Raw genomic sequence first — 25,926 nt, forward strand, 5'->3', positions numbered from 1 at the left:
ATACTACATTTCCAGTTAGATTTTTTTTTATCTTAAAAAATACAGCTCTGTCCTTCTCGTTACTGATTCTAATTTCTTTGCTCATATCCCAGTTTTCATTTAGACTACAAGCAAGATAAGTGATACTGTTGGTTGGCTCTCTCGCGTTGTTCTACATAAGCTGTTACCACTTCTGGCTCTATTGGTGTTTTACTGACAACCATTACCTTTGTCTTTATGGTGTTTTGCTTCAGTCAATATTCGTGAATGGCTGTGGTAATCGTATCAATTAGACGTTGAAGTTCTTCGTAACTACTTGCAATTAACACCTTGTCATACTTACTGTAACTCCAAGAAGGCCAAGAAAAGACGAAGAGAATTGCAACGTAAGAGATGGCTCTTTTTATTACAGAATTCGCCTTGCGGTAACTAATGATGAGGGGCATACATCACCTGCAAAAGACGTTCAGGTTTGTGAAAAAGCTTTTGTCGCTCTTCATGGCATATCCACGAGAAGATTACAAATTGTACAAAAAGCCCTAAAACATGGTACAATTGTCAAGGACAATAGAGGTAAACATGGCTCAAGACCCAATAAAATGTCTGAAGAAACTATGCAGTTAATTTTAAATCACATAAAATCATTAAAAGGGAGCATGAGTCACTACAGCCTAAAAAAATCTAGCAGGAAGTACCTTCCAGAGGAACTGAACATTAAAAAGATGTACAAAATGTTACTTGAGAAACATCACAATAGAGCAGTGTGCTATGAAGTATATAGAAAAACATTCAACACGCGCTTTAATATCTCCTTTGGGTATCCCAGAACCGACACTTGCAGCATTTGTGATGCTTCCAAAATAAAAATAAGGGAATGTAAAGTTGAAAAATTAATTAATAAACTTAAAACAGGGCAGAAACTTCACTTACTGAAAGCACAGACATTTTACAAACGAAAAACAAAAGCTAAACTACGAGCAAGGACCTCAAAAGAATATGAAGTCATAGCCATGGACTGTAATAAAAACCTTCCAATGCCTAATATTACGAGTAACGCCGTGTATTATAAAAGGGAGTTGTCTTTCTACTCCTTTAATGTCCGTCGACGTAGTGATAATGATGTTACGTACTCGTACCCTGAGACAGTAGCTCGAAAGGGTGCCAATGAAGTCTGCTCATTTCTGTATGACTATGTGACAATCCAGCTTCCTCCTGAAGTTCGCAACTTAGTGATTTTCTGTGATTCGTGTGGAGGCCAAAATAAAAATTGGACAGTATTCCGGTTTCTACATTATTTAGTCCATAAAATAAACAGATTTGACTCTATTTTACTGACCTTTCCTATAAGAGGTCACTCCTACATGGAGACGGATAAAGATTTTGGTATCGTTAACCAAAAAAGTGCAGCAGAAACCCCAGAAGATTGAGAAGTAGTGTTACGATTGGCTCGTCAAAAATCAGCGCCTTATAAAGTAGAAGTGGTTGGTAACTACTTGGTGAGTAGCTGGGACACTTTTCTTGCACCTATGTATGCTACAAAAGCACCTTTTAAAACTAGACCAATAAGAGAATTAAGCATTTCAAAGAAATATCCCAGACTAATTTATTTCAGAGACACCTACAATGGAACAATGGTTTCTGCTGTCATTAACAAAAAAGTGACTGGTAGGGAACCACCGTATACTAGAAAAAAATTCGTTTTTCCTTCTCGATCCTATAATGCGTCATTGTCCATTCCAATGCCAAAATACAAAGATCACCAAGTTTTAAAAAAATTTTGTTCAGAAAAAGGAAGAATGTATTTTGATCAGCTAAAAAAAACATGACTTATTTTTTATCTTAAGAATTTTTATCATATTCTCAGTTTATCAGTATATCAATTTATCAGAATCATATTTTGTCAATTACAGCGTTTTTGCCTTTTTCCTCCAGACCTTTGGTTGTTTTTTTTTTAAATTTCTCTTGTTACCTACTGTACATGACAATTTCAGTTTTATAATATCATACTCTGTCAAATAGCGTTTTTCCCCTGTAGTCTTCAAATGTAAATGAAAGGGGGGAAGTGAGTGATGTTTGTGGATTTACTAAAATTCTCATTCCCTAAAGTTGTCTTTCCTTGAGATACGCCCTTTTAGGTTAGGGGGGCAGCATAATAGTTTATATTGATCAAATTTTAAAAAGTACTCTGCGCTCTCACCAAAATTTAAACTGCCAAAAACACTCTCACCAAAATTGTAACTGTCATTTTTGTGAATAAATTGCTAAATATTTATCTTAAAATTCAAAACTCCATAATTATTTTTTAAATATTAATACGTATTTTATATTAAGTTTTATTACATGCACATATGAATGTTTTATTACATGCATATATGAATTCTGCATTTTACTATAAATATGTTTTATTATCCGTAGTTGATTCACTGAGCTTGAAAACGTCATTATCGGAAATATAAAAATTTCTATAGTCCTTTTATTCACCTTAGGCATATTTTGACAGTTTTATTGTCGAAAACACAACACAAAAATTCCTGCCTCTAGATGTTAATAGTCCAAATAAACTTTAATTTTAACAAATTATTAATTATAAATAATGGGGGTCTACATTAATTAATTTTGAACATAAACTTTCCATTTGTAAATAATAATCTATAAAAGACTATAAAACTTTAAAAATAAACTTACTCAGCGCTCTAATCAAAACTTAAACTGACAAAAACGCTCTCAACAAAATTGTAACTGTCCCAAACCTTATTACGAGAGAATCCGATTATATAGCTCTAGACTGAACATTCAATTTCAAACGAATACCAATAACTATCTACCTTTAACTATCTACCTTGGAATATCGAACAGCCCAAAGTCATTACAGCGTTAAGTATATATAATAAACATGAAACTAGTCCTATTATTTTTAAAGTTAAACTAAATTCAATCCTAGATCAACAATACAATGAGTGGATTAAAATTTATACAGATGCATCCAAAGGTGAACTTGGCGTTGGAGTAGCAGTGGTAACCCCAAATGACACTTTTCTATTTAAACTTCCTCTAAATTCCAGCATCTATACTGCAGAACTATTTGGTTTGCTCAAAGCCATCAAGCAAGTAAATATTAAAAACATCCCTTGTTGTCTAGTCCTTTCTGACTCTCTCAGCGCAGTCAAAGCTATGCAAAATGTATACCCTAAACACCCCATTGAGAAAATTATCAGGGCCGAATTAATGAAAGCTTAAGAAAATTTTAGAAGAGTCCACTTCCTATGGATACCATCTCATATAGGCATAGAAGGGAATGGAGAAGGAGATAATGCTCGTAACGCTATCACCAGTGACGCATCAGAAACAGAGTGTCGGAGTATCGCAGGCGATCTAAAAGTTTATTTCAAAAATAAGATGTTAAGTGCGTGGAATCGGTAGTGCAATGACTCTAGTTCGAAACTCATAACCATCAAAAGTGATATTTTTTCATGGAATTCCACAGCCAGAAGTAGAAGATGCCAAACTATTATTCCACATCTACGACTTGGACACTGTAGGTATACTCATGCCTATCTCTTCTCAAATAGTGAACCTCCAAAATGCGAAACATGCAATACAGTAGACAGTATAAAGCACTTCTTGATATACTGTCCTAAATATGTAAATCAAAGACAGTCTTACAATTTGCCAAATAACCTGAAAGCACTCCTCAACAAAAGTTTAGTTCCGAACAATTTATTGGTTACTTAAAATGTATAAATATGTTACACAAAATTTAACTTAATTAATTGTTACAAATGTTTAATTGTTCACAAATTGTAATTAATTGTTACAATGATTGATTGTTACAAATGTTAAATTTAATATTATTACAAATGTTACAGGAATGTCGCTAATAACCTTTGGGAGGATGCGACTTTGTTTCTTTAAATAAAAAAAAAATTGTAACTGTCATTTTTGTGAATAAATTTGTGTTTGTATGAAAAGTAAGGAAGCTGACAAGAAGGTGACCAAAGTCAACACTTTTTGTGAAAATAAACCAGCTAGACATATCTAATTATGATTTATTGTATTATTTATTACTATTTTAATTATTATATATTTTTGTACACTGTAATATTACTTCAAATAAAAATTGATGATTTTATTCATTTTTTAGAAGTAGAATATTCCAAATTGTCACATCAGTATATTGTTTTATATACCGTAACTACTTTACCGGACATCGTAATCTGGTAATATGGCTGCCAGAAATGGACTGAAACTTTTACTATGAGATGTCAGTGTTACATTCAAGGTAATTTTAAATACAAAGTCATAGAAAACGTTTATTTATACATATATACTTTTACCAGACGCATAGGTCTGGTATCGTCCGAAAAGTAGACAATGTTACCAGACACAGAGATCTCGTAACTTAAGTAAATAGTTACTGACAGATTTACTGCCGCCGTAAACGTGTTAATATTGGTTGTGAAACCAGAATTCTTGGTTGTATAGTACTAAATCTAGTTGACAGTTCGGACTTGGATCAGTGAACTAAATAATATATCTTTGTTTCTGTATTAAAATTCAGAAAAAATCATTTAATATATATTTTTGTAAATAACTGTTCATGTTTCATGAGTACTTAACTTTTTTAAGTAACAACGTAGTCCCCATCTCATTCCAATGAGATAAACTGGATTTTCTTTATACAACCATTCATTAAATAATATTTTTCAAGTATACTGAAATATAGGTTTCCACCTTTAGTTGGTATATCAAGGATTAGGTTCGGATTGAATTAAAAACAGTTTTGAAGTTAAAAAAATATTTAATAAAACAGTGATCGCCAGGTACAATGCAATTTCATGCATCTGAGGGATTTTTGTAAAATAATTAGACCAAAAACAATTGATTTAACAAGAAAAAATACAGTATTCCTAAATACCGAATTAAAGTTTTATACTTAAAAAAATTAGTGCACTTTTTATATTTTTCTAGTACTCAAAAAATTGAGCAACTATATTTTTGTATATCCTCTCTACCTACTTACGTTAATTTACAACTTTTGTGAATAGAATTAATTAAAAAATTTTAGACAGAAATAATTTTCCTTGGAATATATTTAGGCTATTATCAAAAAACTTTTTGACACGTAAGTCTTAACTATAGTTTGTAGAAAAAAGATAGTTAAACGTAAAATTAAAAATTAATGGCTAAAATCATGTTAAGTACACTTTATATATTAAGTTGTCATTAAAGGAAAGTTCAAACGAACAACAATCAACCATAAAAATTATGTTTCCACAATCGTTTGCATTATTACAGTAGCATATAATGTGAAAACTTTTACCAAAACAACCTATTTTTTATAAACAGCTTAAACACACTAACGCATCATTAGGTGTTGTTCTGAAGCTATTTTCGTGTGACATTTTGCTATGATTCATTATTTTTAGTATAAAATATGTTTATTATAACGTTTAGATTTCCACTTCGGAAATGGAAGTGGAAATTCCGAAGTAGAAATCGAATCGTCAAAATAAACATATTTTAATAGAAAATTGTGGTTAATTCTCAATAAAAATAGTTAATTGCATAATTAGGTGATTTCAATAGATCATTTAATATAGTTTATAAGATAAAAATAAAAAAATATCAGCACCACCATACTATATAGTATGTGAAAACTTGTAGTCTCATTTTCCATGCACATAAGCTGCCTTTATCACAATGGAAATGAAAGAAATCATCCAAACCAGAAAGTTACAATACCTGAGACCTGCACTGGTAAGAATGATCAAACGAACTATTCAGAGCAGCCGTGTCTAAGGACAAAATAGCCATTATTGTTGCTAATCTCTGCCACGTAGACGATGGCACGTAGAGAAGAAAATAAGATGCTAAAGTTCATATTTATTTATTATATAAATGTGAAAAAAGTCTTTTTTGTCAGCAACTAATTTAATCAAAAGCTTTTTTGAACCATTGATATTATCTTGTAAATGTATAAGTCTAACAAAAGATATTGTTTCCATATCTGGATCATACATCCGCGAAAATTTCTGCGCACATTCGAATATTGGTTGGGGTCTTTAATATTATCTTCAATAAGTTTCTATTAAACATAGAAAACTTGTTTTGTTCATGTGATAAGAAATGATAAGTACATCCTTTGGTTATAATGCAAAGTAAATTAAAAGGTAAGAAGAGAGGATATATCCCTTGGCTGAAAAATCTAAAATATCAGACATTTGAGTGTATTCGGAGTGATCACCAATGTCCATTGAGGATATGGTTCTGGAAGACAAATTCCTACGAAATCTAGATTTCAACACTACTGAAAATCTTTGTTTTAGTCTCGGAAATTGTAGCCCAATAATTGAAATAAGCACAAAGCAAGATCTATTTCAGGCTGTTCGAAGTGTAAATGTAAAAACTTGATGAAATGACACGTAGAACATTAAATTTACAATTTACATTTATCTTTCGTTTCGTGTACTATTTGTACCGCTTGTAAAAATCACCGAGTGATTATCGGTATAAGCAATTGTCACCAGCTGACCAACTGGTCCCAAAGGCAGATGAACCTGTAAGCCTGTAAGTCAGCGAACATTAATATAGTGCAAGTACATGCTCCAACTGCATATAAATCAGAAGCTGAAATAGAACATTTTTATGAACAACTCAAAAAACTTTTATAATACACCAGGAAGGAATAAATTACAATAATAATGGGCGATTTGAATGCAAAGATAGAAAAAGGCCGCGTGAACAAAATAATAGGTGATTATGGTTTAGGAACAAGAAATGCTAGATACGATGGATTGGTTCAATTTTGTCCAGAAGAAAACCTGGCGATTATGAAAACATGGTTTCGATTATCCCGTAGATTGTATACCTGGAGGTTAACACATGATAATGAACAAAATTGCATTAGAAATCACATCGACTATATACTAACCAATCACAGATTTATAAATTCCATTTTAAGCGTACGACTTACCCTAGAGCACATATCCCATCAGACCATAACCTCCTTGTCTCAAATATAAATCTGAGGAAAAAAGAAAATAAAATCCAAAAGTTCTAAGATGAATACTGAGTTGCTTAACATAAATGAAATACGTGCTGAAGCTTCAACTTGTATAAATCAAGAGATAAAAAGATTAACATTAGAAATGAAAAACAGTGAGAATGTGAACATTATGTGGCGCAAAATTAAAGATTCTGTTATATAGGCACTAAACGAAACTACAAAAAAAAGAACGTCCAAACCGTTGGATGACTCAAGAAATACTGGAAATCATGGAACGAAGAAGAATATATAGAAACAAAACCCAGATAAATACAGAGAAAAACGTAAATTAATAAGGAACAAAATAAAAGAGGACAAGGAAAAGTGGATGATGGAAACATGCATTGAAATGGAGGAATTGCATAAAAATCATGATCATTTTAATTTACAGAAACAGACACACCTAACCGATTAATTGACAAAAACAATAAACCTATTAATAACCCAATTTAAATAGAACAACTATGGATTAAATATATTGAAGATCTTTTCATGAACACAAAAACAGAACCAACACAAATTGGTGGCGAGGAAGTTCCAATAATATTGAAATCAGAAGTCCAACATGCTATTAACAACTCAAAATCTGGCAGAGCCCCTGGGCCAGAAAAAGTTTACATCGAGCTGATTAAACTTATAGAGGAAGATAATTGAAGCACAATAACTATCCTCTTTAACAACATATACAAATCTGGTCAGATACCCACAGAATGGCTACTATCGACCTTTGTTCCGCTACTAAAAACTAAGAACCCCAAACACTGTAATGGCTATAGATTAATCAGTTTAATGTCACAATTATTGAAAACATTTTTAAAGTTTAAACATGCAAAAATATTCAGAAAGTGTGAAGCGGATATGAGTAATAGACAGTTTGGCTTTCGTAATGGCTTCAGAAGAGTAGAAGCTCTGTATAGTTTCACAACTCTTGCTCAAAAATGTCGAGAGCAAATAAAAGATCTTTTCGTCACATTTACGGATTATGAGAAAGATTTCTCATGGAATGTCTAAAGCGAAAAGGACTACACAAAAAGGATATTAACAGTGAGAAATCTGTATTGGAACCAAGAGGCTCTAGCAACATCAGATGAAAATAGCACGAATGCCCAACAGATAAGTAGAGGAGTACGACAAGGCTGTGGACTTTCACCGTTACTATTTATTATATACTCCGAAGAGATATTTACACAAGCACTTGAAAACCATACAGAAGGGATCAAGATGCATATATAAATTGAATATATATGATGTGAAAATATAAATAACAATAATGTGTAAAAGGGGTAAAGTCATAACAAGGATCCTAAGAAAAAATGAAGATATTGAACATGTGGATAAAACGAAATACTTGGGACTTTGGATTAATGAAGATCTAAATCCGAAATTCGATCAAAAATAGAGCAATCAGCAGCAGCCTTTTTGAAGATGAAGAAATTTCTGAGTAACCAAATATTCAACTGCAAATCCGATATCGGATGATAAAATGATATCTCCACTCTATTCTTCTTTATAGGGCCGAAGCTTGTACTGTTAATGTAGACTTAATGAGAAACCTGGAAGCTTTTTAGATGTGGCTTTTTAGTAGAACTTTGAAAATACCATATTACGATCGAAATGGTGTTACACGGAATGGGAAGAGACAGAATTTGTGATTAAAAGAAGAAAGACAGCATATTTGGGGCACAACATACGAGTTGTTGCAGCTGATTATGAAGGGTAAAATCGAAGGAAAAAAATCCTGGTAGACGACAAATATCCTGGCAGAAAAAATATGCGCGACTAGATCGGGTTAAACACACAGACGCTTTTAAGAAAAGCAGAAGATAGAGACGAATATACAATGGATATAGCCAACCTTCATTAGTGTAGTCGGCACTAGAAGAACAAGAAGAGTTTGTAAAAAAATATTTTCAAAAATCCAATGTGCTTTATTTATATTGTGCATAAAATTAAGATCTAATGTTTTCTTAAATTCTCTTAAATTACTCATAATTTTTATTTATTGAAAAATTCCCATTTTGTTGTGTAGATTTACATAAAGTATTTTTTCGTTGTTTCCTTGTATTTAAATATAATTTTTGGATGAATGAACGCATAAACGTAATTTCTGAAAAACTGGAATTTCAATATTGTTGATATGATATAGGAATGCAACTACGAAGCATGCGACACTGCCCCGTGGGTAACCGAATATTTGTCTAGCTATTCCTTGAATGTCAGCCTGATAATCGGCCCAGCGCTAGAACAAGGACTTAAAACGACTCTCTGAGGTTTTGATTAAATGTTAGTAATGCAGATGCAGCATTTATTAATATCGTGAAGAATTTAGTGAACTATTTTGTTCGACAAAACGCAAAAATAAATAGAGATAAAAACATACATACGAAGAATAAAATGTATAGATACACTGAAAAAACTATAAGAGATGTTTTAGAATCATGTTCGCTAGGTATCGACCAATAATTTAGAGGTTTATCCGCGTTGGTGAGTTAATTTGCAGACATCACTCTAGATTAAACGTTATTCAACTTTCTAAAAGAAAAATTAATAGCGCAAAACCAGACCAATTATTTAACAAAAAGAAACTGAAATCGCAAGCCTTTTTGAAAAAGCAAATTTTACCTCTTCGAATACATAATTGCGTGGGCTTACTGCAAAAATCCGTTTAGTACATCCGTTAAGTGTACATTCTTGGTCCTTTTTCGGGTTATTTCATAGAGAGTATTAGAAAGAGATACATTATCGACTGATAAAACCCGTTTAGTGAAAGCACTTTTCTAAACCTTCATATTACATGCGACCAAAATATACTAACTACCTTTGACACGGTCTTATACACGAAAAATTCTTTAAGTTGCTTTAAATGGGTCTTACTTTTATTATTTTTTGTAAACAAAAAATTTTCTTTCACAAAAATCCCTTGTTTATTACATTGTAAAATAATAGCGACTCGAACTACTAATAGATACTACAAAAATCAGATAGCCGATATTACAGAAATATGTTTAACAAAATGATTCAACGCAATACAGCTAAAAACCGTTAAGGTATTTTACACGATTTCTGCTGTTTATTACAATGTTTTTCGGAGAATAGATTTAGGCCGGCTCCACACATTGGATCCAACACTGGCGCCAACATTGGAGCCAACGTTGGGTCAATTATGTTCCCACGTTCGGTGAGGCATTTACACATTGGGTTGAGTATTGGGGCGATATCAGTCTGTCCGAATTTTACGTCATTTTGTTTACAGTGTTACTTAAAGCTACTAGATCTATAGTAATGCCGTATTTGGCAACTGCAGACGGAATATATGAGTGTGAACCTGACGTGGAGGTTCTGAATACCATTTATTCTTTTATTAACTCAATTCCCAAATTTCTTAGCCTTCTATTTTGGCTATTTTCTGCATCAAACATGACTTTTATCTACAGCCGATATATGGAAGTACATATTTTAAAAGTTACATGACCACACGACGGTGGTCTATTAGGACAAAATGATCGATATTTCAAAATTAAAAGCATATAGTAATAGTCTCCCGTTTTATACCGCTGTCGCGGCTTTGGGAGTATAGCAGGGTAGTCTGCTATATCTAGGGCCTACGGTATACAAGGAAGGTAACATGGCCAGTGCTACGCTTCAACCGTCTATTATTACCCCTGGTTTTACCCAAGGTACTCATTTTTATTCAGGCTGAGTCGACCTGGGGCCTATAGACATTTTAAAATGTCTAGATGTTCTTGCCGGCGGTAGGATTCGAACTCCGGACCACCGGCTTGCGAGGCAAGCATCCTACCGCTTGCGCTACGCAGGCCCTTAGTGCCTTAAAAGCATATACTTTTGTAAAATATTTAGATAGGTACATTTTTTTAGGTGCCTAAAAGGTACTGAAAAAAACAGATATGTATATTATTTATTTATAGCAGAAATAGCCTTTTGAGCATAAACCCCGTTCTGATAGACCACCGACGTGAATCGGAGTGTTAATCCTAAACAACTCAACGGAGGTGGCTCAGGGGGCCGAAGATCGATTTTTAAGCGATCGATTTGTTTTTAATGCCGTCATGGACTAGAAATTTTCTCCGACAAAGTAATTTTTATTTTCTAAAAAGAATGCTGTGTAAAATGGCAGCACAAGCGTATTAAAAGAAAAAAGAAGACGAGGACTCTTTTTATAAATTGTGGCTTATCATTGCTTTATTTTCTTTTGCTTTGCTAGATTGTGCAAAATTAGGTATCTAATTTTATGCAGCATGCGAAAATTACGCGCCAACAACTAAATTATGCGCAAATAGCATAATTCTACGCCGATTGAAACACTGCTGTAGCGCCAATGTGTGGTCGGCATCAACGGCAATACCAGTATTTCCCTTTGATGTGTACACAAAAACCGACAGTCCACGGAAAACTCCCAACGTTGAAGCAAGTCATAAAAACATCGGCGTCAACATTGGCCCCAACACAGTTTTGTCGGTACACACATTGGACGAACGCTGTTGGGGCCTACGTTGGCCCCCATGTGTGGAGCAGGCGATAGTTTTAATGACAATTTGTTTATGTTTTTAATAGTGAATTTTATTTTTAATTTTTCTAAAAGTGAGGTTATGTTTGGTGAAAATTACATTTTTATTTTAAAATATTTTTTAAAGGGGGTACATAATGTTTTCTTGCTAATATCTGCAAGTAATTATTATTATTAACGAATATCTTGCTCGTCCAAGTTGTTCGATTTCCCCAGTGTTCAGATAAATATCTCACGACTATTCCTGAAGTACGACATTTTGACTCGGATTCAAGATTTACATTAGGAACCTTCATCAGACAGTGAGAGTGCGGATAAAGAAAATTTTTCCAGTACTGAGTATTTGGTAAAACTCCTCCAAACTCTTTTGAAGAAATATCCCTTCAAAATTTGTATTCATAAGTACTTCCAATAGCGAAGAAAAAAATAGTCTGTTGCAACGGTGTCGTAAAGGCGACATCCCAGAAGAATTTCATGGTTGGTAGAAATTTTTGCCAACATCCATCGAAATCAGCTCTAGATGAATTTCCTTCCTCAACCAACAGTAATGAAGATATTGAAGACTGAATTATTTTGTTAGTACTTGCAATTAAATGTTTATTCTGTTAGTTTAAGATTAAACTGTTATATACATTTTTACGATTTTTATTCTGTCAAGATCATTTATATTTATATTATAATCAAGACCTATATTTTTATTGTTTTTTAGCTTCCCCTGAAGTCCTATTATTGTGAGCAAAATATTTATTGCCTAAATATATCAACTTTCAAACTTCAATTTTTTTTAATAATAATTTAAAGAAACCAATAGTTTATTTTTAACGAGACACTACTTAATTCTCTCGGAACAAACAATAACGGGACTTTTGCAGTAAGCTCACGATTGGAACGTTTTCATGCATGGCTTAATATTAAATCAGATTTGCGCTAACGCTGTCATTCTTAGTCGCCTGTCTTATCTACACTGAGTAACGCGGGAAACAGTTAACAACTAAACTGCATATATTCCTAAAGAAAAATTTAAGTAAATGGCCCCAAGTGCTACTAAAATTAAAACTGTTAAAGAAAAAATAGTTAAATGTACTTAAATGAGATGAATTTACTTAAAGAGCCAAGTTAATCCTAAATAGGTGAAAGAATAGATGAAACTCAAAATTGAAAATAATATAAAAATGGTATGCCTTCATCTAAACATAAACCACATACATGGGTAGGTAACTAGATAGGGAAAATAAATATATGAATGAATCAAAATATTAATTATTTTATTCTTAAAGTATATTACCCAAATGTTATAGATAATTAACCCAAACAAAGATAATAGGCTGTCAGAAAAAATAGCTTCTTAAAAGTTGAAATAAAAATACAATCGTTAAAACTGTTTGTGTCAAAAATTTCTTTGATTGTATTAAATAAAATAGTAAAAAATACTAACAACCAAATAACAATAAAATAGTATTTACAAACACAATAACCACTTTATGAATAATCATTTGAAAATTGCACGTTGCCTAAAAAACAAAAGTTGCAAACCGCTAAACCATTGTAGTTAAACCGTTGCAAAGGACAGATGGTGTTGGAAGGGTTCTATTACTTATATAATAGCAGTATTTTGATTACATAAAACATCTGTTGAATATATAGAAATATATACTAAAAAATAAAGTCGTTATTTACATAAAGTATGAAACTGAAAGAATTAAATAAACTAAATGTATCCCGCTTTGTTTTGCGTCTCATTATTGTGTATCGTGTCTTGTTTCTCATCTAACACCGGTGTTGTCTTTTCATATTAAATAAAACGCTACAGCAACGAATACATCCTAGTGAAAATCTAAAAGACGAGCAAATATAGTTTTCTCTTTAGTATTAGAATTTAAGTACTGAAGTAATGAACAAATCACCTCTTCTTAAACATCTCCCAATACATACGTCATTGGAGATTTTTCGTCTTAATGGTGGAACTATCAAATACAGCAACACCAATTATGGTGCAGATTAAGTTTCTTCATGTCGATTTTAAAAGGACACAATCAGCCAGTGGCGGGCAGTCTATCCGACTCGTAACTGAGAACTCGTAGATCCGACACCGAAAGAATGTCGAGTATCTTAGTTTTCTTGGTCAGAGAAGTCCAGTAGTTTGAGAAGGTATTTGGCGTACATCACCAAAAATATGACGTGCGCAAAATGTAGTGTAATTAATTTTTTTGTTTACTTAAAACAACACAACCATTGTTTCTGATTTAAGGAACTTTTTTTTATCTCTTCCAATTATTTCTCCGCATAGTTTTTGACAATGTTAGCTAGTTAAATCTGACGTTTATTTTGACCCCTAGTGGTATACTCGTAAAGCTGCTAAAGCAGTTCAAAATAAATAAAACTTAAAAATTGTAACAAATTAATATATCAAATTTCAAACAGGAAAACTGCCAAAGGACGTGTTACATTAGGTTTGTTCCAGCAAAAAACCGACACTGTACAAGAATATTATCAATTTGTACAGTTTTAGAATGTTGTTGAAAACTAAATACGTGTATGTACATTTTACTCACGTTAACGTCATGTTGGTTTGGTTTTTAGGCAACAACGCACCATGCCCTATGTAGGAACCGTTTGCACACTATTAGATACTTACTATTAAACAAAATACACCTTACAAGATTGTACAATTCATAAGAATTACACTATTATTATAGTTTGAATTAATCTAAAATGCGTTGCTTTAATACTAATTTGTCACTTTTGGCAACTAGTCTTTAGGTATTATGGAATAAATTTATTTATACATGGATATGAATGCGATCAAATGTTAAAATTCGAAGATTTTCAAATGCACAAGCTTAAGAACTGTTTAGGGAGAAAAATACCCTTATACTGTCTTTTTTTCTTTTTCTATACAAAGTACGTCTTAAGTTCGCCCCCGCCCATTAATTTTTTAAACCATTTTTTTAACAATTTAACTAAATTAAAACTAAATAGATGGTTAACTCTAATGGAAGCTGTAGATTGTTTTGACGATGTTTTAGTAACGTAATCACGGACGGGCGCCATTTTGTAAAATTATTTTACATAGAATCATATGGCAAGTAATATTTTATTTGAAAGCTCTTGTTTTACTCACTATGTTACTAGATTCTACTAGAATATGAAAAAGATTTAGACCACCCTTAATAATTTGGTAGCTTTAAACTTTTACGGCAAACGCTCGAACAGGTCGATTTATTTTTTTAGCTTTCCACCTAATAGAATTCTTTTGTGTTTTGTTTGACAATTGAAATCAGCTTTTTTACCACTCAGTATGTTTCTAGAAACAAGAAAAAGGTATTTTTACAGTGGAAGTCACTATGACAATTGTCATAATTCAATCGCCGCTATTTTAAAACGGCAAGATAGAATCGTGCAACTATATATAAGCACAGTGAGTGAGTGACACAAGAGCTTTCGAATGATGTATCATTTGGCATATATTGTTACTTAAGAACAGCATCAATGACGTCATATTTTTGACATATGCCAAAAAAAATAAATTAATTCGAGCAGTGGACTGGAAAGTGGAAAAATACAATTACCTGCTCTAGTATTACTACCACACTATCGGGGGTAGTTCATCTTATCTTTAGACTGTGGCCATTGAATATGAAACGGTCGGCATTTTGAAATTTCGAAAATTCTACTACTAATAATATCGAAAACAAAAAAAAAACAAACAAAATCTATCTGAAATTCTTATTTTATTTAAAATAATATAGAGCAACTCAAATAAATGCCAGTATTGTAGAATATAGAAGTATATATTTGTAGATCATAAGTTTATTTCCTGAGTTGTTGTATTTTTTTTCTCGAGTAGAAAAATAAATTTAAAGTTGTTTCAATATTTATAATCAATTAGCACTATTATCCCTTGCTCTACAACTCCTTTTTGATCTTGTATTGTTCATTGATAAACTAGTTTCTATTTCATTTTATTCTTCCAATTTCATATACTCCTAATGTTTTTAATTTTCCATCCATCTGGTCTTTAAATTTTGCACTGTCTCTCCTCTCCTTTTTGTTCCATCCGACCTTTGGTTTTATATGAGTTTTGGCGACTAGTTCATTTTCATTGCGTGATCTATACATCGCAAACCGAGAATTTCTTTTATATTCTAAACCTTATTTAGACTGAATCGTTGGTATCAGTGTCTAGTCTGAAGATATGATCATAATACAGTCTCTATCTATTATTGCTGTTATATTATGCTTGAATAGTAGAAGATTCGAGAATCTTTAGACACACCAATAAAGACCAAATGTCAAATACTGGCTAGCTTAAATAGTTGTAGTTTCGTAACTTTTCACAAACTATTAAATTAAATATTGAATGAAAATTATTTCTACGTTGCACCTGCAGCCCCATCTAAAGCGAGACGTATGAATCAAATGCAAAGAACTCACCACGCGCTTTAAGAATTAAGCAACATTGGCGCGAGTAGTCGCCCCATTTAGATTTCCAGGTTGAAGAGATCGAATGCATCCCCGCGCATAGACATCTTCATCATCTTTTTTAACTCTGTTAATATTCCTGCTTTTCAGAATGAAAGCCATATGCGATTATAATCGTATTATGACCAGCACCTCCTACCTGGAAACTGTAGCATTTCGATTTCCCTTCGTATGTATTAAAACACCGAAAAATATTCTCAATCTGTTTGCGTCGCTGAGATTGATAATATAAATATTTTTAGTTTGTTTATATAACACAGACGGGTATTTCTTTTGATGTTGAATCCACCTATTACAGATTTTGCGGATCAAGTAAACAGGAATATTTCCGTTTATGCTTTGTTTATACCGGGTTGGGTGAATGATGTCACTCGACGATCGACCGTGGAAGCAGTCAGTTATTGTTTGAGTCCAGATTTTTCTTCAAATCGTTTTTTTTCAGTTTTTGTTGAGTTAATCACCGATTGGTTGTGCTGTGCCCTATGTGGGAGATTTGTAAGACGGCGTTTCCAACCATTTGAGAGGTCCACATGGTTTTAAGAAGGAATTGAGTGGACAAATTTTGAAGATTGCAGTTTATTGTCATCCAGGATAATCCGAAACCCGAATCAGTGTCCAACTTCCCAAGAATTGTCCATTTTGTGTTTCATGATAGAAAAAAAAGAGAAAAAAGTAGAAGATACGAGTATTTCCGAGTATAATATCATGCCCGTCTAAGTTAGGCCCCAACTATTTTCTTGAATCATAAAACTAAGTTAATAGATTTTTGGATAACTGAACTAAGGCATACGTACATTGTTTTTATGTTTTAGTGGCGTATTCTTACAAACTCCATTCAAAATACTATTTGCCATGTTAAATGACCGCATCACTAATCATCATTAAATCAATATACAGGCGTATTAGTTTAGTTGCCCAAAAATTTATTAATTTAGTTTTACGGTTTAGAAAATAGTTGGGGGAACGAACTACCGACGCGCACTGTATATTTCTTTCACGTTTGATGCAAAACTACCATGTATAAATGAAATTTTTACTATATACAGGTAATAACAGTCATGACTTTACACAATATGTATATAATAGTGGAATATTTACACTGTAAATGTTAAAAATTATATTAATACTGTGCGGTATGGAAAAATGTAGGAAATGTTTGTTATTATTCAAAATAAAAAGTACTGATCAATTTTATTGGACCCTGGTTCATTTGTTAACAAAAAATATAAACAAAATCGGTGATTTACTAAACATTGGACTGTATTTTCAAATATATATTATACAGAAGTTTCTCATTATATATCACTAAAACTGAAAAATATTACAAGATAGTCAGATGTAGCAATCTTCAACTGATGCAGAATAAAATGAGAGATTTCTGTAAATAAATCTGTTCAAATGTGGAATTTTGTTGGTAATTTACTTAAAAAATAAAAAAAAAACGCAATTTCAGTAACAAATTAATAACAAAGCAACAAAATAATCAAAAAAAAATTGTTCTGGCAGCACAAAATAGAAAATATGTAAAATTTAGATTTTTCGCACGATGAAAAAAAATGTTTGATTAGTATGTATAACCATAGATGACATTGGATTACATATTATAATATTTAGCATAAAAACATACAAAAATATGTGTAAGATACCAAACCGTAGTTTTGTGACAATACTATCCCATATTCATGGAGGTTCATAGTTCTAGCGCGCATGCGTCTGATTTTTCGTCCATATTCAGTTGACATAGAGAGCATGCCCCCCCGCGGAAGATTTTTTAACTTTTGATTTTCTCTGCTTGTCTTGCTACTCCGCGAGGAAAATGTGTAACTACACTATGAGCTAAAAATAGGCTGAGACTTTCGATCAATAGTAAAATAGAGAAGGACTATATGGTTTTTAAATCAAACACATAATATTGAGTAAATAGCCTAATTGGTATGGCTATGCCTGGTAATATTAAAACTAGACAGAATAATTCATACTGAGAAGATCTAACGAAGGATAATTTTGAAAAAATACATGGAAACTTTAAAATTAATCGAGGAGGTAATATCTAGACATTAATGCTCTCAAATTATCACAGCCTATGATATTTGGGATAACTGCAGGGAAAGAACTTTCCATCCTACAGCAGAACTATATTTCAAACTTTTTGAAAGAAATTTAACTCGAAGAGCTTCGGAATCATCTGGAAAATGTCTAGTAAAGAAAATCTTTCATTGAAGAAATTTTAAAAGAATAAAAACTATGGATCTGTTGATTTTTACCTTTTAGTGCTATGGGCTAACAGCAAGGCCTTCTTTTTATGCGCGATCCCATGGGTTGCATTTTCTGCAATCTATTTTAAACAATATAACTTTGGTTTGAACGAACTTCAATATCATAATTGTGTTTGTGTGTATCCAACTTATTGGCATTAATTTTTACTGAATTAATGCGCACGTTCATGTCAGCTATGACGTTTGACGTCCATGGACACCGGGGTTAACACATAAAAATGTGCCCGATTAACATACTATTAGTTTATATTTTAAACTGAATAAACGTACACCAAATTATTCAATTTTGAATTAATAATTTTGGAAAACCGCTATTTTGTATTTTGTGCTATCAGATTAAATGCTCTAATTTATCTGTACATCTCTAAGTTTACAATAAAGTATTCCAACTTTATCTATCAAGTTTCAAGATCACAGAAATACTCACAACACACTCACACCGAATTCTTTTCACTATACAAAGATTTTAACCCTTTTTACAAGACCCCAGTCGCTTCATATTTTATTTACCTAATACAAATGTGTCCCAAATGTCCGGTAAAACTTTGCTTGTCTTAGAGTATTATTATTCACTTAAACTAAAAGAAACCAGAAACAATTCAAATAATTGATATTTAAGTTACAATAAAATGTAGCTGTTATTAGCTGTTACAATAAAATGTTTTGAATAATAGATGCATTTGTCGTTTGACTAATATTTAAAATATATTTTTAAAACATCTGAAAATATTTAACACGCCTCTGCAAATGTCATGAAAACGGATAAGTTTTAGAGTTATAACGATTTTAGTCATACTATTACTAACAACTATTTAAACCTGAAAGTTGGGACACATTGTCGATGTTCACAATATACAGATCAACTAAAAGTTTTACCAAACTGGCCCTTATGAATTACTTTACGAAGGATATATCAATTTTGATAAATGAACTGTTAAACTGATCTGTATATTGTTTAAACGTAATTAAATATATATTATTTCTCTCATCTGTTCAAATAAATTAATTAGTTAATTAATTGTTTCTATATATCAGTCGTTTAATTGAATTTAGAGTCGGTGCTATTGTGTGGACTCCCTGTAGAAAGGATTGACTCCCTTTATTGGTAGAGGATGGGCTTCCGTGTTAAATACCCATTCGTCTAGCGATAATAGGCTGTCATCAGAAAAGAGTAGGTAGAGGTACTGAAACAAATAATTATTAATTATATATTTTGTATAATGACAAATATAATCGAGTTGATAAAGTTATTAGAACTTTTCCATTTCCTTTGAGAAACTCTGAGAGTTTCAACGTTTTTATTTGGTCCGAAACGATGACTGAACACAGCAGGATCCGATCTGCTAGACTGAGGAGCCAGACGAACACAGAGAGCATGAATACTGCTGGCTTGGCAGTATTGAAAATTCAAAGTTCTTTAGCAATTGCGGTGAAGGACTAAAACAGAGTTATGTAATATCCTGTTAGCCTAGACCGGTTCTTAATAAATAAAAAATATCGTTACCATAGCAATGAAGAAGTATTAGAAGTGTCACTGTAAAGATTCATCTGAGATGCGTAATAAAATTTGAAAAATGAATGTCGACCATCATCAGTTACAGACTGGCAAATTTCACTTTGCCTTTAAGGTTGAATGCACGTTTGGTTAACGCGTGCAGGCTTCCTATAGAGCCTTACCTTTTGTAAACATAACGTCACAAAGTGAAAATCATTTATTCTGGAATTTATCTCGTTAATAAAGCATAACGTTTTAAGTGCACATCGTGAAATCGCCTGCAATGTATTGAAATTTATGACGTTGAAAGCGGAACGTGGAAGGTGTATTAATAATGGAGGGGATATTTCCTGAAGGGAATAATGACTGAAGGAAAAATCACTTACTTTCAAAGTTTCAGCTAAAAAGAAGCTCTGTTGTACATCATCCTGTTGTGGATCTTCTGCATAAACATTCTTAAGTCCTGTGAATCCTCCAGCTACTCTACAATGCTTTTCAAGAGCTTGAACAGCTTCCCAACCCCAGTCCCTGTACTTTGGGTCTTTGGTTAATCGGTACATATAGAAATATGTTTCTATTACTTCGGGTCTTAGGATATAGTATTTTTCCGACGTTTTTAGTGCTCTAGCTTCAGATCCTTCAGTGAATCGGAAGGATTCCGGACCCAATTTAGTGGCAGTGCGATCGTAGGATTCGTGGCAGGTGCGAGTGATTTCTTCTGCTACTTTCATATATTTATTCGATTGGTCATTCTTGAGAGTTTTGGAAGCTAGACCTAGTAAACCACCTGAAATTAAAACAGATATTAGCCAAATTTTTATAATTCTAGAATAGTATTAAACAAAAGACAGTCTTCAACAGTCACTTTATCAACACACTAAGTCAAATTGGAAATTCAAGAAATATATTTTGCAACACCGTAACATTAGAAAATGAACAGGTCGAACGGTCGAGGAATTTTTTCATCTAGCTACCGACCGAGAAACAGTTCATCAGCTTGTTAATAAAATGATAGCCAACGCTTGAAAACAAGCACGGCACGGTTAGGTCGCTTTACTTTACCAAATATTTCTTTCCGTATGAACTTTTAATCGCGGTTCTAGCTAAAACAAATGACATTGTAAAGAACAAAATAACAAGAAATAAAGAGAATATTTAACTTTAAAATAAGGGGTAAGGGGAAGAAACAAACGATGTCACAAAAGTAACTTAGAGAAAAGTTAATTAACGTTACCAAACCGCTTGTTACGATCTTAGAAATAAATAAAACTACATGCCAATATTTTTAAGTAGTTTATTACATTTTGTTAATATCTAAACAAAAGAAATTAAACTTAGGATTATTAGATTCTAGTTGATAACAAATAAAAACACGTTAACGTGGCAAATAACTTGTTATTACTATTTAAATGGGAATAAGCTACAATTAAAGGTTAAAGTACGTTTATTGACGTTTCAATTTCCACTTCGGAAATCGTTCTCAAAATACAAACTTTAGTAAATTAAACAAATTAAAAAAAAATTGTTTAATTTACTAATGTTTATATTTTGAGAACGATTTCCGAAGTGGAAATTGAAACGTCAATAAACGTACTTTAACCTTTAATTGTGGCTTATTCCCATTTAAATAGTAATTACTTTAAAATGCCACAAGAAAATAGGCTTCAGAACAATATTAAATAACTTATTAAAAACCAACGATGTCCATTTTCGACATAAGCTTACATAGAGATTTTTCATTTGTATAGCATTGTTTCATAAAAATATTTAGCATTTGGAAGACAAAATCGTTTTAACATTTGTAAATCGTTATACTTAGCTTGGGAAATTGGTAATAGTCCATGGTATGCTTGACTTGATAGCCCAAATGCGCCATTTTTCATTTTTCTAGGAACAACAGATTTCATTGATCTACTAGTTATTTGCTTGCTTTCCCAGATGCCATTATAAGTGGTTCGGTAAAAAATCAATTCGCGTTTTTCTTTCATCACCCGAAGTTCTCTTACTTGCTGCAAAGCTATTGGACACAAAAGTAGTCCACTGTTTCGTTAATTTCTGGTCCACGTCTATAATTTGAACGGTTCCGGCTTTTGTCTTGCATCTTGTAAAACATTTGTCCAATCTACGGGTAGTTCCATCCTAGTCTTGAAATTTATCAAGCCCATATTTTTCTGATGAGAAATGTGACTTGAATAGTATCTAGACGCTTTATATCGTGGACAATGTAATGAAGTAGCCGAACAACGGTGAAATTTTTATTTTGTCCACCAGCTGAGCCGCAGAAATTGTAAATATGACGGACTTCTGTTGGTAGTTCATTGAAAATAAAGAACAGAAACGATGATACCTCGTCGGATTCCTTCCTTGGCAATTATTCAGTATATGTAAAAAAACAGGATTTTCCTGAAGACAGTACGTGAATATTGAACGAAAACATAGAAAATTGTCTCCAATAATAAACATCGTTATTGCTAATGTTGGGTAGCGAAATGTTTTTCTGGTAGTACATGACGATTCATATTTAAAAGTTTTTTTTCTGAAAAATGGCTTTGGCAGAGCCAATTAGCCAGACTTGTTTGTGTTTATTGTTAAAATCGACTGAATTTTAATTATTATTAATTGCAGATTCGTATTCAAAATTTTCTTCTTATCAGTTATCAATGTTAGTACTACATATACCTAATATTTTTATAGATACATAAATTTTGTTTTGATATATTTTTATTTTGTTTTTTTATTCTTTTATTATTTTCTTGTTATTTTTTGTTTTGTTTTCTTTTTGTTTTTTTTTGTTTTGTTGCTTTTTTTTGTTCTTTTTTGGATTAATTTTTTTGTTTTTTGTTCTATTTTTATTTTCTTAATTCTTTTGTTTTTTTTTTTTTTTTTAATTTGTGGTATACTTTTTTTTAAAAGTTCTCCTAGTTTTTATTCGGGCAGCTAGTTTTCTGCGATAAAAACTTGGCACGAGTTTTGTGCAATTTTCCATAGATAGAGCTTTAATATGTGCCGCATCGTTAACAGAATGAAGGGTCTTGATTTTTGCATTCATCTTGCTACAGGTATCTGCCCTAGGGTATCCAAATTAAATGTTAAACTTGCTATTAAAAATATTTCTTTTAACATTTGAAACATTTTTCATAATATTCAACTCTTCAACCTCGTGACTCAACCTGCGCCGAAATAAAGCAATATGTTGCTGAAACTGGGTATTCAAATCAGAAGTTAATTGACGATTTTTCAAAGAATGCTTTCCTCTTTTATCGACAGGAGCAATTCCGGAAGTTTTCAGTGAGGTTTGAATATGGACAACTTAGATCTAGTGATATCATGTATTGGAGTAAAGGCACTACTGCAGACAGATATTTCTTTCTATGTTTTCCCTCTTTACTCGTACTTTGTAGCGATAGGTAGCATCATGATGTTGTTCTCCATCGATTTGTCGTGACCTTCGGCTTACAACTGGAAATACAGCAATCTAGCCAGCTAAATAAATGTTTTGAGCACCTATTGATTCTAGTTGAATGCGTTAAGTATGTTTTGCCTCTCTTGAGCAGTAGTGTTTTCAAAATACTTCAATCTTATACACTTACAATTATCGCCTAACCCGTAAGACTTCAACCTTAACTTTTTCATTACATCTGCAGCTCGGCCAATTTTGTTTCGTTTCTTGTTTTTTTTTAACAGATTGTCACACAAATACCCTTCACTCGAACTCATCTAGACATAAACTGCCGGGAAAAGAACCAAACAAGAAAGATTGTCACGCTCGGTTAACCGTCGTTGCTACGCAACTAGTTTTGGACTACGTCGGTTGTTTACCAGTACCGCGTGAACAACGTTTGTTTTTAACCAGTATGGGTATTTTCTAATGTTTTGTTATTTGGACACCGTTGGTGTTATTCTTGTACAATTTAGCACGTGTTTGGAACTGATATGATCAACATAATAAGTTGATTACGTGAAATTCTTATAAAATGGTCATCGTTTGTTTTTCCATTACCCTTCAAATATAAATGATTATTTATTCAAAAAATGTATTGGTGGTTCCTTTACCTATTTAACTTAATAATGGTTCAAAAAAGCTATCATTTTCTGTTTCAAAAATTCCTAGAAGCTCCTAAAATTTTTCCAAGATGACCGATTGTTTTGAAATTACTTTTCAATAAAATTTAAATAAATCGCAACAACAAGGGATGCTTCTGATATAAAATAAATTCATGAAAGAATATTCTGTTTTGAAGCAAATTCAAATGTAGAAAACTTCTACTAGAAAATATTGTTTATACGAGAATATATGAAAATTGTACATACGAAGACCATTTAACGACATTGTTATCTTTTGTCATGTTAAGATTTATATGCGATTAAACAGGTGGCAGGCTGACAATAGTAATTTATATCCCATTAAAATTTTCCTTATAACGATGATTTATTTGAGTATATGTATTTTTACAATATTCAATTAATCAATTACGTTGATGCCTTGTATGTGTATTATTCTGTTTATTATATTTTCGCTTAAGCGGATATATGTATGTATTATGTCAATATTCTTGTGAATTTATATGTTTTTGCCTTTTTGTGTATGTGCGTGTACCTTCATTACGTCAAACATACTTTACTCAATACTCTCTGATTAATGTTCTTATAATCTCAGATATTATTTTATCTCGGGTCTGAATGTTAATACCAATTTGACAGTTGACTTATTTGGCCTCGAACTTATATGTATTAACCACGTTTTGAGGTGAAATTCTGAGAGATGTTCTTGTAACTTTGGATTGATATCAAATTCTGATCTTTCTGCACTGTTTGTAGTTAATTATAGACAATATGTTTCTGATCTAAAATTACCTCATTAGCGTTTCTTCTTCTTTCAGTATGGGTAACCAGATCTTTTTTTTTATTTACAAAAAACCCGCTTTAACCTTATAAGGTTATCAGCAGAACGGTAACAGTTAATTACACTTTGTTTAGTAAATTAAAGTCTTTTAAAAATAAAAGTAGGTTATGTATAGTGTTTTTTGAATTTAAAATGTCTTTAAGGTTGTTTAGTAAATGGTAATTAATTCTGTGAGATGGAACTTTTCGCACTTATCCACTAGCATATGTTTTACAATAAGGGGTGAACCGCACTCATCACAAATCGGGCGTTCTTCTTTCTTAAACAAATGTTCATGAGAAAACTGAGTATGTCCAAGTCGTATACGGAAAATAATTATTTGCTTTCGTCTGGAATCTTATTTTTTATCTCTTGAAGCTTTGATAATATGGATTTCCATTTATTGTTCCAGTTCTCGAACAGGTGCTTCATGAAGTAGCTTTTTAGATTTATACTTACAGATTGGGGTGATATGGGGATACTGTTGTCGTTTATAGCTTCTTTGGCATTTTTTTCTGCTGCTTCGTTATCTGCTATTCCAACATGTGATGGGACCCAAAGATACTTGATGCATGTATCTTTAGTATGCAATTTATTTAGTTCTTCCTTTATTAGTAACGCTAATGGATGCTGCGTGTAAATTGCATAGAGTTTTCCCCTTAATGTAGTTGCAATATATGAAATTCTGTTTGAGAATCTCTGTACTGTTAATTATTGCCACTCCGACTCCATTTTCAGTTTTAGACGCGTCTGTATAGTATACTGTGTAATAATCGCTGAGAAGTTTATACTTTTTTATATTCAGGGATTTCATTATACATATTTAAACGTAGTTTTAAATTGTACATAATAGGTGAGAGATTTACACTATATTTTGTATGTAGGGACATCTAATTATAAGGAGGTAAAGTTAACAGGTTCACTGCGTACGTAATCTAATAGGAACATGCCAGGTTCTGAGAACTTTGTTTCAACAAACAGTAATAAGAGTTGTAATAAGTTCATACTCATGTAAAAACGCTTGTCCATAAACAACGAGTGAACTGCACTTAGATGTTTGTGCATCAATTCCATGACAACTTTTTTTGAATGGTCTGTTCCGGCGGTAGTATCAAATTTACCAGCATAAACTTTCATATTTTGAATTAATCCGTTAGGTTCAGTAAGTACATACATTTTTAAACAGAGACGACCACGCCATAAAACTACTGATTCATCAAGGGGGAGATTTTTGTCTGGCTG

The 25,926-nt window shown here is 32.2% G+C and overlaps 1 protein-coding gene across 2 annotated transcripts in view; it reads right to left on the minus strand.

The window, feature by feature from the left end:
- Positions 1 to 12,797: 12,797 nt before the first annotated feature.
- LOC140441244 (mannosyl-oligosaccharide alpha-1,2-mannosidase IA-like) overlaps positions 12,798 to 25,926 on the minus strand; it is a 396,800-nt gene continuing 383,671 nt past the window's right edge. For both annotated transcript variants that reach the window (XM_072531839.1, XM_072531840.1), the window contains 2 exons: positions 20,189 to 20,589; positions 12,798 to 19,491 (listed from right to left, as the gene is read on the minus strand). In XM_072531839.1, coding sequence (XP_072387940.1) covers positions 19,369 to 19,491; positions 20,189 to 20,589 — 524 coding nt within the window. In that variant the 3' untranslated portion in view covers positions 12,798 to 19,368. The remainder of the gene's footprint in view (positions 19,492 to 20,188; positions 20,590 to 25,926) is intronic.

This window comes from Diabrotica undecimpunctata, chromosome 5 (genome assembly GCF_040954645.1).
Source record: "Diabrotica undecimpunctata isolate CICGRU chromosome 5, icDiaUnde3, whole genome shotgun sequence".
NCBI lineage: Eukaryota > Metazoa > Arthropoda > Insecta > Coleoptera > Chrysomelidae > Diabrotica > Diabrotica undecimpunctata.